At 43.0% G+C, this 18,055-nt stretch overlaps 1 protein-coding gene across 2 annotated transcripts in view; it reads right to left on the reverse strand.

Annotated features, from left to right (window-relative positions):
* LOC114433116 (nuclear receptor ROR-alpha A-like) overlaps nucleotides 1-18,055 on the reverse strand; it is a 60,731-nt gene that overhangs the window by 2,844 nt on the left and 39,832 nt on the right. For both annotated transcript variants that reach the window (XM_028401460.1, XM_028401461.1), the window contains 5 exons: nucleotides 17,236-17,321; nucleotides 16,999-17,140; nucleotides 2,361-2,620; nucleotides 2,086-2,287; nucleotides 110-231 (listed from right to left, as the gene is read on the reverse strand). In XM_028401460.1, the coding sequence (XP_028257261.1) occupies nucleotides 110-231; nucleotides 2,086-2,287; nucleotides 2,361-2,620; nucleotides 16,999-17,140; nucleotides 17,236-17,321 (812 nt within the window). The remainder of the gene's footprint in view (nucleotides 1-109; nucleotides 232-2,085; nucleotides 2,288-2,360; nucleotides 2,621-16,998; nucleotides 17,141-17,235; nucleotides 17,322-18,055) is intronic.

Genomic DNA, 18,055 nt, shown 5'->3' on the forward strand with positions numbered 1-18,055 from the left:
TATGGAGAAAAAAATGGAATTTAGGAGAAAACCAATCACAATTTTCCAAGAATAATAGTCACAAATGTATAAGAATGAATGTCACAGTGATGGATGGAGGAAAGCTCACCTTGCTCTGGTAGCTCTCCACCTCGTCCTGCAGGAAGCTCTGCCAGCTCATCTGCTGCAGCTCCTCCTTCAGGTACTGACACGTCTCCAGGTGAGACTTGGAGATGATCTGAGACAGGTGATCTGAAACACACAGCGGAGGGCAGGTGAACACAACAACGCAGTTTGTTTAGCCGGCAGAGAAAGGCTTGTTTCGATCGGCAACACAATATGAGGGAGGTGGAGTCTGAAAGGTCTGAAAATGCTTTCCATGTGTTCACTGTATGGAGCCCTACACTGAACTGGGAGGAGTGAGTGATGTTAGACACAGCCCCGGTTTGAGATTTGAAAGGATCAAACTTTTTGTAGGGAGGAGTCAACAGTGTTTTCATGAAGGTTAGTTCACTAACATGAGCGCCCCCTGCTGGCCTGGTTCTATTATCTTGATTTAAAGATGACTTAGAACTAAATAAAGGTAAAAGCCTGACGTATTTAAAGGTCTATATTGTACAAGTCTTTACGCAGTTCTTCTTCTAACCTTCATCCAAACTTTTATTCTCTGTCAGCAAAATGTTTGTGATGGCAGATAAAAATAAACTTGGAGTAAACAGTTAATCAGCCTCTGTGCTGCTGCTTGTTGTTGAATATTAAAGACCAAAACAAGGTCACAGTGAAGTCTGTTTGTGGATGGGTTATTACAATAAATGCTTTTGTCGAAGAGACAAAAAAAATGAATTAAATAAAAATCTCCAGGGACAATGAAAAGATGATTTCCCCCATCGAGCGCCCTGCCTCGTCCCAATTGGCCCTAATTAACAGACAGCTAATTACCACACAGAGATTTTAATGAGCTCTGAAGATGAGTTTCCAGCCTCCTGCTATTTTAAACCAGCTCTGTTCGCCCCTCAGTGCTCTCCTCTGGCTCTGCCATCATTTCTCTTTCATGATCTTTCCTCATCTTCTGTTTGTTTTTAAATAAATACATTGTGCTCATACTGCGTACTGTACTCTTTGGATTACAGTGACACTTATACTCTACTTAACTGCATTTAATGTAACTTGATACCTCTGGCACAAGAAGTTCCTTCGGGATTAATAAAGTTTTATCTTATCTTATCTTAAATACATTCATAACTACAACATTAAATAATTCATTCACTATGTCATAAAATTGATGATGATTCACTACATTATGGTTGAACGTCTCCTCTATCATTATAGTGAGTTTCAGGAGAAAATGCTGCAGAATTATGGAGAGATGGAAGGTTGAATTGGCACTAAAATCAGAATTTTTGAGAAATTCTCAGTTTTTAAAAACTCACCATAAATAATCCATAAAAGCTGCAGATGATATTTCACTGGATTATTGTTGAAGAAGGTCTCTTGTATTATTATAGTGAGTTTCATTAAAACATATTGCAGAATTATGGAGAGATGGAAGGTTGAATTGGCACTAAAATCAGAATTTTTGAGAAATTCTCAGTTTTTAAAAATTCACCATAAATAATCCATAAAAGCTGCAGATGATATTTCACTGGATTCATGTTACAGAAGGTCTCCTCTATCATTACAGTGAGTTTCATGAGAAAATACTGCAGAATTATGGAGAGATGGAAGGTTGAATTGACACTAAAATCCGGATTTTTGAGAAATTCTCAGTACTGATTTAATCAGATCATAACCTCAACTTTAAGGGTGTTTTGTCTTTTTAACATTTTAGTTTTTTATAAATACACAGATGAATATATATATTTAAAATTAAATATTTGTTGTATTTTTTCATATATTCAGTATTTGATCAGTTCAGAGGTGTGCCTTCAATCTATTTGTCAGATAAATATTGAATATTTCTGGGATTATATAACCTGTCCTTTCACTGGCTGAGCTGAATACTTGATTCTGATTGGTCAGTTTTGTGATCTGTTATTTCTGAAGAGCAGGTCGTTGCTAAGCATTACAGGCTGTTGCTAGGGCGATGAGGACCGATGCGACGCTTACCGAGCTCGGCCATGGACACGGTGGGCGATGCATCTCCGTCGCTGAAGGAGCAGTACGGCAGGAAGCCATTACCGGATCCGTAGTCGCACAGCGGTTCCGGTTTGATGCCGTTGATGTCGAGCCCTGATTGGTCCGGAGACGGCTGGATGTCCAGGTAGAACCCTCCTCCTCCTCCTCCTCCTCCTTCTCCTCCTGAGTCTCCCTGTTTTAAGAAAAATGGCAGACATGTACAACGCTGCTACATTTTTTATCTTTAGAAGTTAAAGTCCACAGACCTTCGACGACAGAGATCCTCCCTCAGGTGAGTCCTGCTCCATGTAGCGGCCCGCGTCATCAGAGAGCTCCGTCAGGCCCGTGGAGGACAGGGTGTAGTGGGGGGACAGTGACTCTTGCTCGCCCGGGCTCGGGCTGCTGAGGCTGGGCCGGGACAGAAGCAGGGGGCCCTGCTGCTGCTGCTGCTGCTGGAGGCGGTGCTTCTGGACCTCGGCGTACAGACTGTCACGCTGCTTCTTAGACATCCGACCAAACTTCACAGCTGTGGAGAGACGTGAGGGGAAAAGCACTGATTGGCTGCTGTAAATTAACCCTTTATCTGCAGGAATGAGGAGAAACAGCTGAAAACCTGCAAACATCATGAAAAGAGTTCATATTTTGTTTTTGATTGATCTTAGAAAATGTTTAATTAATGTGTAATTTAAATAAAGATAATAATCATAATTATTCATTAACATTTCATGATGTATGTGATGAATGGAAAACATGATTAATTGATATTTGTGAATATCTGTTGACTTTGAGACTGAACAGCCTGATTTCACTTGTATCACACACAGTTCTGCTGAGCTGCTGTGTGTGTGTTCATGTGTGTGTGTGTGTTCATATGTGTGTGTTCATGTGTGTGTTCGTGTGTGTTCATGTGTGTGTTGGTGTGTGTGTGTGTGTGTGAGTGTTCATTTGTGTGTGTGTTCATATGTATGTGTGAGTGTTCATGTGTGTGTGAGTGTTCATATGTGTGTGTGTGTGTGTGTTCATATGTGTGTGTGTGTGTGTGTGTTCATGTGTGTGTGTTCGTGTGTGTTCATGTGTGTGTTGGTGTGTGTGTGTGTTCATGTGTGTGTGTGTGTGTGTGTGTGAGTGTTCATGTGTGTGTGAGTGTTCATGTGTGAGTGTTCATATGTGTGTGTGTTCATATGTGTGTGTGCGTGTGTGTTCATGTGTGTGTGTGTGTGTGTTCATATGTGTATGTGTGTGTGTGTTCATATGTGTGTGTGTGTGTGTGTTCATATGTGTGTGTGTGTGTGTGTGTGTTCATATGTGTGTGTGTGTTCATATGTATGTGTGAGTGTTCATGTGTGTGTGAGTGTTCATATGTGTGTGTGTGTTCATATGTGTGTGTGTTCATATGTGTGTGTGTGTGTGTGTGTTCATATGTGTGTGTGTGTGTGTGTGTTCATGTGTGTGTGTGTGAGTGTTCATATGTGTGTGTGTGTGTGTGTGTTCATATGTGTGTGTGTGTGTGTGTGTGTGTTTATGTGTGTGTGTGTTCATGTGTGTGTGTGAGTGTTCATGTGTGTGTGTGTGTTCATATGTGTGTGTTCATGTGTGTGTTCGTGTGTGTTCATGTGTGTGTTGGTGTGTGTTCATGTGTGTGTGTGTGTGTGTGAGTGTCCGTGTGTGTGTGTTCATATGTATGTGTGAGTGTTCATGTGTGTGTGAGTGTTCATGTGTGAGTGTGTTCATATGTGTGTGTGTGTTCATATGTGTGTGTGTGTGTGTGAGTGTTCATATGTGTGTGTGTGTGTGTGTGTTCATGTGTGTGTGTGTTTATATGTGTGTGTGTGTTCATGTGTGTGTGTGTGTGTGTTCATGTGTGTGTTGGTGTGTGTGTGTGTGTGTGTGAGTGTTCATGTGTGTGTGTGTTCATATGTGTGTGTGTGTGTGTGTTCATGTGTGTGTGTGTGAGTGTTCATATGTGTATGTGTGTGTGTGTTCATGTGTGTGTGTGTGTGTGTTCATATGTGTGTGTGTGTTCATATGTATGTGTGAGTGTTCATGTGTGTGTGAGTGTTCATGTGTGAGTGTTCATATGTGTGTGTGTGTTCATATGTGTGTGTGTGTTCATATGTGTGTGTGTGTGTGTGTGTGTTCATATGTGTGTGTGTGTGTGTGTTCATGTGTGTGTGTGAGTGTTCATATATGTGTGTGTGTGTGTGTTCATATGTGTGTGTGTGTGTGTTCATGTGTGTGTGTGTGTGTTTATGTGTGTGTGTGTTCATGTGTGTGTGTGTGTTCATGTGTGTGTTCATATGTGTGTGAGTGTGTGTGTGTGTGTGTGTGTGAGTGTGTGTGTTCATATGTGTGTGTGTGTGTGTGTGTGTGTGTGTGTGTGTTCATATGTGTGTGTGTGTGTGTGTTCATGTGTGTGTGTTCATATGTGTGTGTTCGTGTGTGTGTGTGTGTGTGTGAGTGTGTGTGTTCATGTGTGTGTGTTCATGTGTGTGTGTTCATATGTGTGAGTGTGTTCATGTGTGTGTTCATGTGTGTTCAAGTGTGTTCATGTGTGTGTGTTCGTGTGTGTGTGTTCATGTGTGTGTTCGTGTGTTCATGTGTGTGTGTTCATATGTGTGTGTGTGTTCATGTGTTCATGTGTGTGTGTGTTTGTGTGTGTGTTCGTGTGTTCATTTGTGTGTGTTCATATGTGTGTGTGTTCATGTGTGTGTTCGTGTGTGTGTGTGTTCATATGTGTGTGTGTGTGTGTGTTCATATGTGTGTGTGTGTGTTTGTGTGTGTGTGTTCATGTGTGTGAGTGTTCATGTGTGTGTGTGTGTGTGAGTGTTCATGTGTGTGTGTGTTCATATGTATGTGTGAGTGTTCATGTGTGTGTGTGTGTTCATATGTGTGTGTTCGTGTGTGTTCATGTGTGTGTTGGTGTGTGTGTGTGTGTGTGTGAGTGTTCATGTGTGTGTGTGTTCATATGTGTGTGTGTGTTCATGTGTGTGTGTGTGAGTGTTCATATGTGTATGTGTGTGTGTGTTCATATGTGTGTGTGTGTGTGTGTTCATATGTGTGTGTGTGTGTGTTCATGTGTGTGTGTGAGTGTTCATGTGTGTGTTCATATGTGTGTGAGTGTGTGTGTGAGTGTTCATGTGTGTGTGTGTTCATATGTGTGTGTGTGTGTGTGTTCATGTGTGTGTGTGTGAGTGTTCATATGTGTATGTGTGTGTGTGTTCATATGTGTGTGTGTGTGTGTGTTCATATGTGTGTGTGTGTTCATATGTATGTGTGAGTGTTCATGTGTGTGTGAGTGTTCATGTGTGAGTGTTCATATGTGTGTGTGTGTTCATATGTGTGTGTGTGTTCATATGTGTGTGTGTGTGTGTGTGTTCATATGTGTGTGTGTGTGTGTGAGTGTTCATGTGTGTGTGTGTTCATATGTATGTGTGAGTGTTCATGTGTGTGTGTGTGTTCATATGTGTGTGTTCGTGTGTGTTCATGTGTGTGTTGGTGTGTGTGTGTGTTCATGTGTGTGTGTGTGTGTGTGTGAGTGTTCATGTGTGTGTGAGTGTTCATGTGTGAGTGTTCATATGTGTGTGTGTTCATATGTGTGTGTGCGTGTGTGTTCATGTGTGTGTGTGTGTGTGAGTGTTCATATGTGTATGTGTGTGTGTGTTCATATGTGTGTGTGTGTGTGTTCATATGTGTGTGTGTGTTCATATGTGTGTGTGTGTTCATATGTGTGTGTGTGTGTGTGTTCATATGTGTGTGTGTGTTCATATGTATGTGTGAGTGTTCATGTGTGTGTGAGTGTTCATGTGTGAGTGTTCATATGTGTGTGTGTTCATATGTGTGTGTGTGTTCATATGTGTGTGTGTGTTTGTGTGTGTGTGTGTGTGTGTGTTCATGTGTGTGTGTGTGAGTGTTCATATGTGTGTGTGTGTGTGTGTGTTCATATGTGTGTGTGTGTGTGTTCATGTGTGTGTGTGTGTGTGTGTTTATGTGTGTGTGTGTTCATGTGTGTGTGTGAGTGTTCATGTGTGTGTTTCATATGTGTGTGAGTGTGTGTGTGTGTGTGTGTGAGTGTGTGTGTTCATATGTGTGTGTGTGTGTGTGTGTTCATATGTGTGTGTGTGTGTGTGTTCATGTGTGTGTGTGTGAGTGTTCATATGTGTGTGTGTGTGTGTGTGTTCATATGTGTGTGTGTGTGTGTGTTCATGTGTGTGTGTGTGTGTGTGTTTATGTGTGTGTGTGTTCATGTGTGTGTGTGAGTGTTCATGTGAGTGTTCATGTGTGTGTTCATATGTGTGTGAGTGTGTGTGTGTGTGTGTGTGAGTGTGTGTGTGAGTGTGTGTGTTCATATGTGTGTGTGTGTGTGTGTGTGTGTGTTCATATGTGTGTGTGTGTGTGTGTGTTCTTGGAGTTATCTTTGATCAAGACATGTCGTTTGTCTCTCATATTAAGCAGGTCTCCAGGACCGCTTTCTTTCACCTGCGTAATATTACTAAGATCAGGAGCATCCTCTCTCAGAGTGATGCTGAAAAGCTCATCCATGCTTTTGTCACTTCAAGACTGGACTACTGCAACTCTTTATTGTCAGGATGTCCACATTACTCCATCAACAGTCTGCAGCTGATCCAGAACGCAGCAGCTAGAGTTCTGACAGGAAGCAGCCAAAGGGATCATATCTCTCCTGTTCTAGCGTCTCTTCACTGGCTCCCAGTGGACTCAAGAATACACTTCAAGATCCTTCTTCTAACCTACAAGGCTCTTCATGGACTTGCTCCATTGTATCTGCAGGACCTGATTGTACCATATGTTCCTAATAGGACACTCAGATCTCTGAGTGCAGGTTTACTAGTAGTTCCTAGGATTCATAGAAGTAGAATGGGAGGACGAGCTTTCAGCTATCAGGCACCGCTATTATGGAACCAGTTACCAATCTGGGTCCGAGAGGCAGACACTGCCTCCACCTTTAAGACTAGACTTAAAACTTTTCTGTTTAGTAAGGCGTACAGTTAGCCTTAGACCTAGTGTGTAGCACAGCTATGCTGCTCTAGGCCTACGTTGTCGGGGGGCACAAACATGATCCACTGAGCAGTTTCCCTCTCACCCTCTAACCTCTCCTTTTCTCTCCTTAGTCTGGCTCACACTGGTCTCAAGACCTGGATGATGACCTGCAGTCCGGCCCGTGAAGTCTCTCTTGCTCTACGTTGTCGGGGGGCACAAACACGATCCTCTGAACACCCTCTGACCTCTCCTCCACTCTCCTTAGTCTGGATCATACTGGGTAATATCGTCTCATAATCTGTGTTAACTGTCTTCCTTGTAGTTCTGTGCCTCGCTCTCGCTCTCTCTCTTTGCAGGTCTCAAGACCTGCATACTGACCTGCAGTCTCTCCTGTGCTCATCGACTTCACTAGCCCTGCTGCTCATCTTTACTATCAAATTACTATTCCTACTTATGGACCGACGATATATATAGATATCATTACAATATAATCACTGTTTCATCTTGCTGTCATGTTTGCTCTGTACTGTATCATGTTTGTATCATGTTTGCTCCTCTCTCTCTCTCTCTCTTTCTCCTTCATCCTCTCTCTCTCTCTCTCTCTCCCTCATCCTCTCTGACTAGCAGCAGGACTGGTTCCCCCTTAAGTTGACGGGTCCTGCTCAAGGTTTCTTCCTCTTAAAGGGAGTTTTTCCTTGCCACAGTGCTCTTAGGGGGGTTCCTGTGAAGCGCTTTGAGACAATGTCTGATTGTAATATGCGCTATATAAATAAAACTGAATTGAATTGAAAATTGAATATGTGTGTGTGTGTGTGTGTGTGTTCATGTGTGTGTGTTCATATGTGTGTGTTCGTGTGTGTTCATGTGTGTGTTGGTGTGTGTGTGTGTTCATGTGTGTGTGTGTGTGTGTGTGAGTGTTCATGTGTGTGTGTGTGTGTTCATGTGTGAGTGTTCATATGTGTGTGTGTTCATATGTGTGTGTGTGTGTGTGTTCATATGTGTGTGTGTGTTCATATGTATGTGTGAGTGTTCATGTGTGTGTGAGTGTTCATGTGTGAGTGTGTGTTCATATGTGTGTGTGTGTTCATATGTGTGTGTGTGTGTGTGTTCATATGTGTGTGTGTGTTCATATGTATGTGTGAGTGTTCATGTGTGTGTGAGTGTTCATGTGTGAGTGTGTGTTCATATGTGTGTGTGTGTTCATATGTGTGTGTGTGTGTGTTCATATGTGTGTGAGTGTTCATGTGTGAGTGTTCATATGTGTGTGTGTGTTCATATGTGTGTGTGTGTGTTCATGTGTGTGTGTGTGAGTGTTCATATGTGTGTGTGTGTGTGTGTTCATATGTGTGTGTGTGTGTGTGTTCATGTGTGTGTGTGTGTTCATGTGTGTGTGTGTGTTCATGTGTGTGTTCGTGTGTGTTCATGTGTGTGTGGTGTGTGTGTGTGTTCATGTGTGTGTGTGTGTGTGTGTGAGTGTTCATGTGTGAGTGTTCATATGTGTGTGTGTTCATATGTGTGTGTGTGTGAGTGTTCATATGTGTATGTGTGTGTGTGTTCATATGTGTGTGTGTGTGTTCATATGTGTGTGTGTGTTCATATGTATGTGTGAGTGTTCATGTGTGTGTGAGTGTTCATGTGTGAGTGTGTGTTCATATGTGTGTGTGTGTTCATATGTGTGTGTGTGTGTGTTCATATGTGTGTGAGTGTTCATGTGTGAGTGTTCATATGTGTGTGTGTGTTCATATGTGTGTGTGTGTGTGTGTTCATATGTGTGTGTGTGTGTGTGTGTGTTCATGTGTGTGTGTGTGAGTGTTCATATGTGTGTGTGTGTTCATATGTGTGTGTGTGTGTGTTCATGTGTGTGTGTGTGTGTGTGTGTTCATATGTGTGTGAGTGTGTGTGAGTGTGTGTGTTCATGTGTGTGTGTGTGTGTGTTCATATGTGTGTGTGTGTGTTCATGTGTGTGTGTGAGTGTTCATGTGTGTGTGTGTGTGTGTGGGTGTTCATGTGTGTGTGTGTGTGTGTTCATGCGTGTGTGTGTTTGTGTGTGTGTGTTCATGTCTGTGTGTGTTTGTGTGTGTTCATGTGTGTGTTCGTGTGTGTTCATGTGTGTGAGTGTGTGTGTTCATGTGTGTGTGTTCATGTGTGTGTGTTCATATGTGTGAGTGTGTTCATGTGTGTGTTCATGTGTGTTCAAGTGTGTTCATGTGTGTGTGTTCGTGTGTGTGTGTTCATGTGTGTGTTCGTGTGTTCATGTGTGTGTGTTCATATGTGTGTGTGTGTTCATGTGTTCATGTGTGTGTGTGTTTGTGTGTGTGTTCGTGTGTTCATTTGTGTGTGTTCATATGTGTGTGTGTGTGTTCATGTGTGTGTGTTCATATGTGTGTGTGTGTGTTTGTGTGTGTGTGTTCATGTGTGTGAGTGTTCATGTGTGTGTGTGTGTGTGTGAGTGTTCATGTGTGTGTGTGTTCATATGTATGTGTGAGTGTTCATGTGTGTGTGTGTGTTCATATGTGTGTGTTCGTGTGTGTTCATGTGTGTGTTGGTGTGTGTGTGTGTGTGTGTGAGTGTTCATGTGTGTGTGTGTTCATATGTGTGTGTGTGTGTGTGTTCATGTGTGTGTGTGAGTGTTCATATGTGTATGTGTGTGTGTGTTCATATGTGTGTGTGTGTGTGTGTTCATATGTGTGTGTGTGTTCATATGTATGTGTGAGTGTTCATGTGTGTGTGTTCATGTGTGAGTGTTCATATGTGTGTGTGTGTTCATATGTGTGTGTGTTCATATGTGTGTGTGTGTTCATATGTGTGTGTGTGTGTGTTCATATGTGTGTGTGTGTTCATGTGTGTGTGTGTGTTCATATGTGTGTGTGTGTGTGTGTTCATATGTGTGTGTGTGTGTGTGTTCATGTGTGTGTGTGAGTGTTCATGTGTGTGTTCATATGTGTGTGAGTGTGTGTGTGAGTGTTCATGTGTGTGTGTGTTCATATGTGTGTGTGTGTGTGTGTTCATGTGTGTGTGTGTGAGTGTTCATATGTGTATGTGTGTGTGTGTTCATATGTGTGTGTGTGTGTGTGTTCATATGTGTGTGTGTGTTCATATGTATGTGTGAGTGTTCATGTGTGAGTGTTCATATGTGTGTGTGTGTTCATATGTGTGTGTGTGTGTGTGTGTGTTCATATGTGTGTGTGTGTGTGTGTTCATGTGTGTGTGTGAGTGTTCATATGTGTGTGTGTGTGTGTGTTCATATGTGTGTGTGTGTGTGTTCATGTGTGTGTGTGTGTGTGTTTATGTGTGTGTGTGTTCATGTGTGTGTGTGAGTGTTCATGTGTGTGTTCATATGTGTGTGAGTGTGTGTGTGTGTGTGTGTGTGAGTGTGTGTGTTCATATGTGTGTGTGTGTGTGTGTGTGTGTGTTCATATGTGTGTGTGTGTGTTCATGTGTGTGTGTTCATATGTGTGTGTTCGTGTGTGTTCATGTGTGTGTTGGTGTGTGTGTGTGTTCATGTGTGTGTGTGTGTGAGTGTTCATGTGTGTGTGTGTGTTCATGTGTGAGTGTTCATATGTGTGTGTTCATATGTGTGTGTGTGTGAGTGTTCATATGTGTATGTGTGTGTGTGTTCATGTGTGTGTGTGTGTGTGTGTTTATGTGTGTGTGTGTTCATGTGTGTGTGTGAGTGTTCATGTGAGTGTTCATGTGTGTGTTCATATGTGTGTGAGTGTGTGTGTGTGTGTGTGTGAGTGTGTGTGTGAGTGTGTGTGTTCATATGTGTGTGTGTGTGTGTGTGTGTGTTCATATGTGTGTGTGTGTGTTCTTGGAGTTATCTTTGATCAAGACATGTCGTTTGTCTCTCATATTAAGCAGGTCTCCAGGACCGCTTTCTTTCACCTGCGTAATATTACTAAGATCAGGAGCATCCTCTCTCAGAGTGATGCTGAAAAGCTCATCCATGCTTTTGTCACTTCAAGACTGGACTACTGCAACTCTTTATTGTCAGGATGTCCACATTACTCCATCAACAGTCTGCAGCTGATCCAGAACGCAGCAGCTAGAGTTCTGACAGGAAGCAGCCAAAGGGATCATATCTCTCCTGTCCTAGCGTCTCTTCACTGGCTCCCAGTGGACTCAAGAATACACTTCAAGATCCTTCTTCTAACCTACAAGGCTCTTCATGGACTTGCTCCATTGTATCTGCAGGACCTGATTGTACCATATGTTCCTAATAGGACACTCAGATCTCTGAGTGCAGGTTTACTTGTAGTTCCTAGGATTCATAGAAGTAGAATGGGAGGACGAGCTTTCAGCTATCAGGCACCGCTATTATGGAACCAGTTACCAATCTGGGTCCGAGAGGCAGACACTGCCTCCACCTTTAAGACTAGACTTAAAACTTTTCTGTTTAGTAAGGCGTACAGTTAGCCTTAGACCTAGTGTGTAGCACAGCTATGCTGCTCTAGGCCTACGTTGTCGGGGGGCACAAACATGATCCACTGAGCAGTTTCCCTCTCACCCTCTAACCTCTCCTTTTCTCTCCTTAGTCGGGCTCACACTGGTCTCAAGACCTGGATGATGACCTGCAGTCCGGCCCGTGAAGTCTCTCTTGCTCTACGTTGTCGGGTGGCACAAACACGATCCTCTGAACACCCTCTGACCTCTCCTCCACTCTCCTTAGTCTGGATCATACTGGGTAATATCGTCTCATAATCTGTGTTAACTGTCTTCCTTGTAGTTCTGTGCCTCGCTCTCGCTCTCTCTCTTTGCAGGTCTCAAGACCTGCATACTGACCTGCAGTCTCTCCTGTGCTCATCGACTTCACTAGCCCCTGCTGCTCATCTTTACTATCAAATTACTATTCCTACTTATGGACCGACGATATATATAGATATCTATTACAATATAATCACTGTTTCATCTTGCTGTCATGTTTGCTCTGTACTGTATCATGTTTGTATCATGTTTGCTCCTCTCTCTCTCTCTCTCTTTCTCCTTCATCCTCTCTCTCTCTCTCTCTCTCCCTCATCCTCTCTGACTAGCAGCAGGACTGGTTCCCCCTTAAGTTGACGGGTCCTGCTCAAGGTTTCTTCCTCTTAAAGGGAGTTTTTCCTTGCCACAGTGCTCTTAGGGGGGTTCCTGTGAAGCGCTTTGAGACAATGTCTGATTGTAATATGCGCTATATAAATAAAACTGAATTGAATTGAAAATTGAATATGTGTGTGTGTGTGTGTGTGTGTTCATGTGTGTGTGTTCATATGTGTGTGTTCGTGTGTGTTCATGTGTGTGTTGGTGTGTGTGTGTGTTCATGTGTGTGTGTGTGTGTGTGTGTGAGTGTTCATGTGTGTGTGTGTGTTCATGTGTGAGTGTTCATATGTGTGTGTGTGTTCATATGTGTGTGTGTGTGAGTGTTCATATGTGTATGTGTGTGTGTGTTCATATGTGTGTGTGTGTGTGTGTTCATATGTGTGTGTGTGTTCATATGTATGTGTGAGTGTTCATGTGTGTGTGAGTGTTCATGTGTGAGTGTGTGTTCATATGTGTGTGTGTGTTCATATGTGTGTGTGTGTGTGTGTGTTCATATGTGTGTGAGTGTTCATGTGTGAGTGTTCATATGTGTGTGTGTGTTCATATGTGTGTGTGTTCATATGTGTGTGTGTGTGTGTGTGTTCATATGTGTGTGTGTGTGTGTGTGTGTTCATGTGTGTGTGTGTGAGTGTTCATATGTGTGTGTGTGTGTGTGTGTTCATATGTGTGTGTGTGTGTGTTCATGTGTGTGTGTGTGTGTTCATGTGTGTGTGTGAGTGTTCATGTGTGTGTTCATATGTGTGTGAGTGTGTGTGAGTGTGTGTGTTCATATGTGTGTGTGTGTGTGTGTGTGTGTTCATATGTGTGTTCATGTGTGTGTGAGTGTTCATGTGTGTGTGTGTGTGTGTGTGTGTTCATGTGTGTGTGTGTGTGTGTGTGTTCATGTGTGTGTGTGTTCATGTCTGTGTGTGTTTGTGTGTGTTCATGTGTGTGTTCGTGTGTGTTCATGTGTGTGAGTGTGTGTGTGTGTTCATGTGTGTGTGAGTGTGTGTGTTCATGTGTGTGTGTTCATGTGTGTGTGTTCATATGTGTGAGTGTGTTCATGTGTGTGTTCATGTGTGTTCAAGTGTGTTCGTGTGTGTGTTCGTGTGTGTGTGTTCATGTGTGTGTTCGTGTGTTCATGTGTGTGTGTTCATATGTGTGTGTGTGTTCATGTGTTCATGTGTGTGTGTGTTTGTGTGTGTGTTCGTGTGTTCATTTGTGTGTGTTCATATGTGTGTGTGTTCATGTGTGTGTGTGTGTGTGTGTTCATATGTGTGTGTGTGTGTGTTCATGTGTGTGTGTTCATATGTGTGTGTGTGTGTTCATGTGTGTGTGTGTGTTCATGCGTGTGTGTGTGTGTTCATATGTGTGTGTGTTCATGTGTGTGTGTGTGTTCATGTGTGTGAGTGTGTGTGTGTGTGAGTGTTCATGCGTGTGTGTGTTCATATGTGTGTTCATGTGTGAGTGTTCATGTGTGTGTGTGTTCATGTGTGTGTTCGTGTGTGTGTGTGTGTTCATGTGTGTGTGTTCATGTGTGTGTGTGTGTGTTTATGTGTGTGTGTGAGTGTGTGTGTTCATATGTGTGTGTGTTCATGTGTGTGTGAGTGTGTGTTCAAGTGTGTTCATATGTGTGTGTTCGTGTGTGTTCATGTGTGTTTGTGTGTGTTCATGTGTGTTTGTGTGTGTTCATGTGTATTTGTGTGTGTTCATGTGTGTTTGTGTGTGTTCATGTGTGTGTTTGTGTTCATGTGTGTGTGTGTTCATGTGTGTGTTCATGTGTGTGTTCATGTGTGTGTTCATGTGTGTGTGTTCATATGTGTGTGTGTGTTCATGTCTGTGTGTGTGTTCATGTGTGTGTGTTCATATGTGTGAGTGTGTTCATGTGTGTGTTCATGTGTGTTCAAGTGTGTTCATGTGTGTGTGTTCGTGTGTGTGTGTTCATGTGTGTGTTCGTGTGTTCATGTGTGTGTGTTCATATGTGTGTGTGTGCTCATGTGTTCATGTGTGTGTGTGTTGTGTGTGTGGTGTTCATTTGTGTGTTCATATGTGTGTGTTCATATGTGTGTGTGTTCATGTGTGTGTTCGTGTGTGTTATGTGTGTGTGTGTGTGTGTGTTCATATGTGTGTGTGTGTGTGTGTGTTCATGTGTGTGTGTTCATATGTGTGTGTGTGTGTTCATGTGTGTGTGTGTGTGTGTGTGTGTTCATATGTGTGTGTGTTCGTGTGTGTGTTCATGTGTGTGAGTGTGTGTGTGTGTTCATATGTGTGTTCATGTGTGAGTGTTCATGTGTGTGTGTGTTCATGTGTGTGTTCGTGTGTGTGTGTGTGTTCATGTGTGTGTGTGTGTGTTCATATGTGTGTGTGTGAGTGTGTGTGTTCATATGTGTGTGTTCATGTGTGTGTGAGTGTGTGTTCAAGTGTGTTCATATGTGTGTGTTCGTGTGTGTTCATGTGTGTTTGTGTGTTCATGTGTGTTTTGTGTGTGTGTTCAGTGTGTGTGTTCATGTGTGTGTTTGTGTTCATGTGTGTGTGTTTCATGTGTTCATGTGTGTGTGTGTTCATGTGTGTGTGTGTGTGTGTTCATATGTGTGTGTGTTCATGTGTGTGTTTGTGTTCATGTGTGTGTGTGTTCATGTGTTCATGTGTGTGTGTGTTCATATGTGTGTGTGTGTGTGTGTGTTCATGTGTTTGTGTGTGTTCATGTGTGTGAGTGTGTGTGTGTTCATATGTGTGTGTGTTCATGTGTGTGTTCATGTGTGTGTGTGTGTGTGTTCATATGTGTGTGTGTGTTCATGTGTGTGTGTGTGTGTGTTCATATGTGTGTGTGTGTTCATATGTGTGTGTGTTCAAGTGTGTTCATATGTGTGTGTGTTCGTGTGTGTGTTCATGTGCGTGTTCATGTGTGTGTTCATGTGTGTGTGTGTTCGTGTGTTCATGTGTGTGTGTGTTCATATGTGTGTGTGTGTTCATGTGTGTGTTCATGTGTGTGTGTGTTCGTGTGTTCATGTGTGAGTGTGTTCGTGTTCGTATGTGTGTTCAAGTGTGTTCATGTGTGTGTGTTCGTGTGTGTTCAAGTGTGTTCATATGTGTGTGTGTGTGTTCATGTGTGTGTTCATATGTGTGTGTGTTCGTGTTCGTATGTGTGTTCAAGTGTGTTCATGTGTGTGTGTTCATATGTGTGTGTGTTCGTGTGTTCATGTGTGTGTGTGTGTGTGTGTGTTCATGTGTGTGTGTGTGTTCGTGTGTGTGTGTTTGTGTGTGTGTGTGTGTGTGTGTTCATGTGTGTGTGTGTGTGTTTGTGTGTGTGTTCATGTGTGTGTGTGTGTGTTCATGTGTGTGTGTTCATATGTGTGTGTGTGTTCATGTCTGTGTGTGTGTTCATGTGTGTGTTTGTGTTCATGTGTGTGTGTGTTCATGTGTTCATGTGTGTGTGTGTTCATGTGTGTTCATATGTGTGTGTGTGTGTGTTGTTCATGTGTGTGTGACGTGTGTTCGTGTGTTCATATGTTGTGTGTGTTTCATGTGTGTGTGTCATGTGTGTGTGTGTGTGTGTGTTCATATGTGTGTGTGTTCATGTGTGTGTGTGTGTGTGTTCATATGTGTGTGTGTGTTCATGTGTGTGTGTTCAAGTGTGTTCATATGTGTGTGTGTTCGTGTGTGTGTTCATGTGCGTGTTCATGTGTGTGTTCATGTGTGTGTGTGTTCGTGTGTTCATGTGTGTGTGTGTTCATATGTGTGTGTGTGTGTGTGTTCATGTGTGTGTGTGTGAGTGTTCATATGTGTATGTGTGTGTGTGTTCATATGTGTGTGTGTGTGTGTGTGTTCATGTCTGTGTGTGTGTTCATGTGTGTGTTTGTGTTCATGTGTGTGTGTGTTCATGTGTTCATGTGTGTGTGTGTTCATGTGTGTTCATATGTGTGTGTGTGTGTGTTCATGTGTGTGAGTGTGTGTGTGTTCATATGTGTGTGTGTTCATGTGTGTGTTCATGTGTGTGTGTGTGTGTGTGTTCATATGTGTGTGTGTTCATGTGTGTGTGTGTGTGTGTTCATATGTGTGTGTGTGTTCATGTGTGTGTGTTCAAGTGTGTTCATATGTGTGTGTGTTCGTGTGTGTGTTCATGTGCGTGTTCATGTGTGTGTTCATGTGTGTGTGTGTTCGTGTGTTCATGTGTGTGTGTGTTCATATGTGTGTGTGTGTTCATGTGTGTGTGTGTGTTCGTGTGTTCATGTGTGAGTGTGTTCGTGTTCGTATGTGTGTTCAAGTGTGTTCATGTGTGTGTGTTCGTGTGTGTTCAAGTGTGTTCATATGTGTGTGTGTGTGTTCATGTGTGTGTTCATATGTGTGTGTGTTCGTGTTCGTATGTGTGTTCAAGTGTGTTCATGTGTGTGTGTTCATGTGTGTGTGTGTGTGTGTTCGTGTGTTCATGTGTGTGTGTGTGTGTGTGTGTGTTCATGTGTGTGTGTGTGTGTTCGTGTGTGTGTGTTGTGTGTGTGTGTGTGTGTTCATGTGTGTGTGTGTGTTCGTGTGTGTGTGTTTGTGTGTGTTTGTGTGTGTGTTCATGTGTGTGTGTGTGTGTGTGTGTTCATGTGTGTGTGTTCATATGTGTGTGTGTGTGTTCATGTGTGTGTGTGTGTTCGTGTGTGTGTGTTTGTGTGTGTTTGTGTGTGTGTGTGTGTGTGTGTGTGTTCATGTGTGTGTGTTCGTGTTCATATGTGTGTGTTCATGTGTGTGTGTTTGTGTGTGTGTGAGTGTGTTTGTGTGTGTGTGTGTGCTTCTGTAGTAGGTGATGTGTGTGTGTGTGTGTGATTCTGTAGTAGGTGATGTAAGTTTGTGTGTGTGCGAGAGACTCACCGTCCCGGGACATGCCCACAGCCAGACATTTCTGCAGGCGGCAGTGTTGGCAGCGGTTGCGGCTGGTTCGGTCGATCAGACAGTTTTTCTGGCGAGGACACGAGTAGGTGGCGTTACTCTGCTGACTGCGCCTGAAGAAACCCTGACGGAGGACAGAGGACAGATGATGACTGACATTACAAAAGCGAACGAAAGAGGCGGGAAACGCCAACAGGAAGTTGAGGGGGCGGGGCTTACCTTACAGCCCTCACAGGTGATCACCCCGTAGTGAATCCCTGACGACTTGTCTCCGCAGATCTTACAGGGGATGATTTCAATCTGAGCTGGAGACAGAAATAAAGACGGTCAGTGTCACATGACCTCTGACATCATCCACACAACGGACACACTATCAACGTGACACAGTAAAGGATGTTTACACTGCAGCAGCGAAAAAATGTTAGAAATAAAATAAAATATTCAAGAAATGTATATTTTCTTATATTATAAATATAAAAAAACAATAATTTACTAAAAACTTTGAATATTTTCTGTCAATAAAATACAAAAACAAAGTAACTTATAAGAGCTGAGAGTCCATCAGTGTCATGTTAACAGTCCACTATGTCCACACACACACACAGAGACACAGACACACACACACAGAGACACACACAGAGACACACACAGAGACACACACACAGACACACAGAGACACACACACACAGACACACAGAGACACACACACACACAGAGACACACACACACAGACACACACACACAGACACACAGAGACACACACAGACACACACACACACAGAGACACACACACACACAGAGACACACACACACAGACACACACACAGAGACACACAGACACACACAAACAGAGACACACACAGACACACACACAGACACACACACACACAGAGACACACACACAGACACACACACACAGAGACACAGACACACACAGACACAGAGACACACACACAGACACACACAGACACACACACACACAGAGACACACACACACAGACACAGAGACACACACATCATTTCAGTGTAAATGGAGCTG

Source organism: Parambassis ranga, chromosome 3, assembly GCF_900634625.1.
Source record: "Parambassis ranga chromosome 3, fParRan2.1, whole genome shotgun sequence".
Classification (NCBI taxonomy): domain Eukaryota; kingdom Metazoa; phylum Chordata; class Actinopteri; family Ambassidae; genus Parambassis; species Parambassis ranga.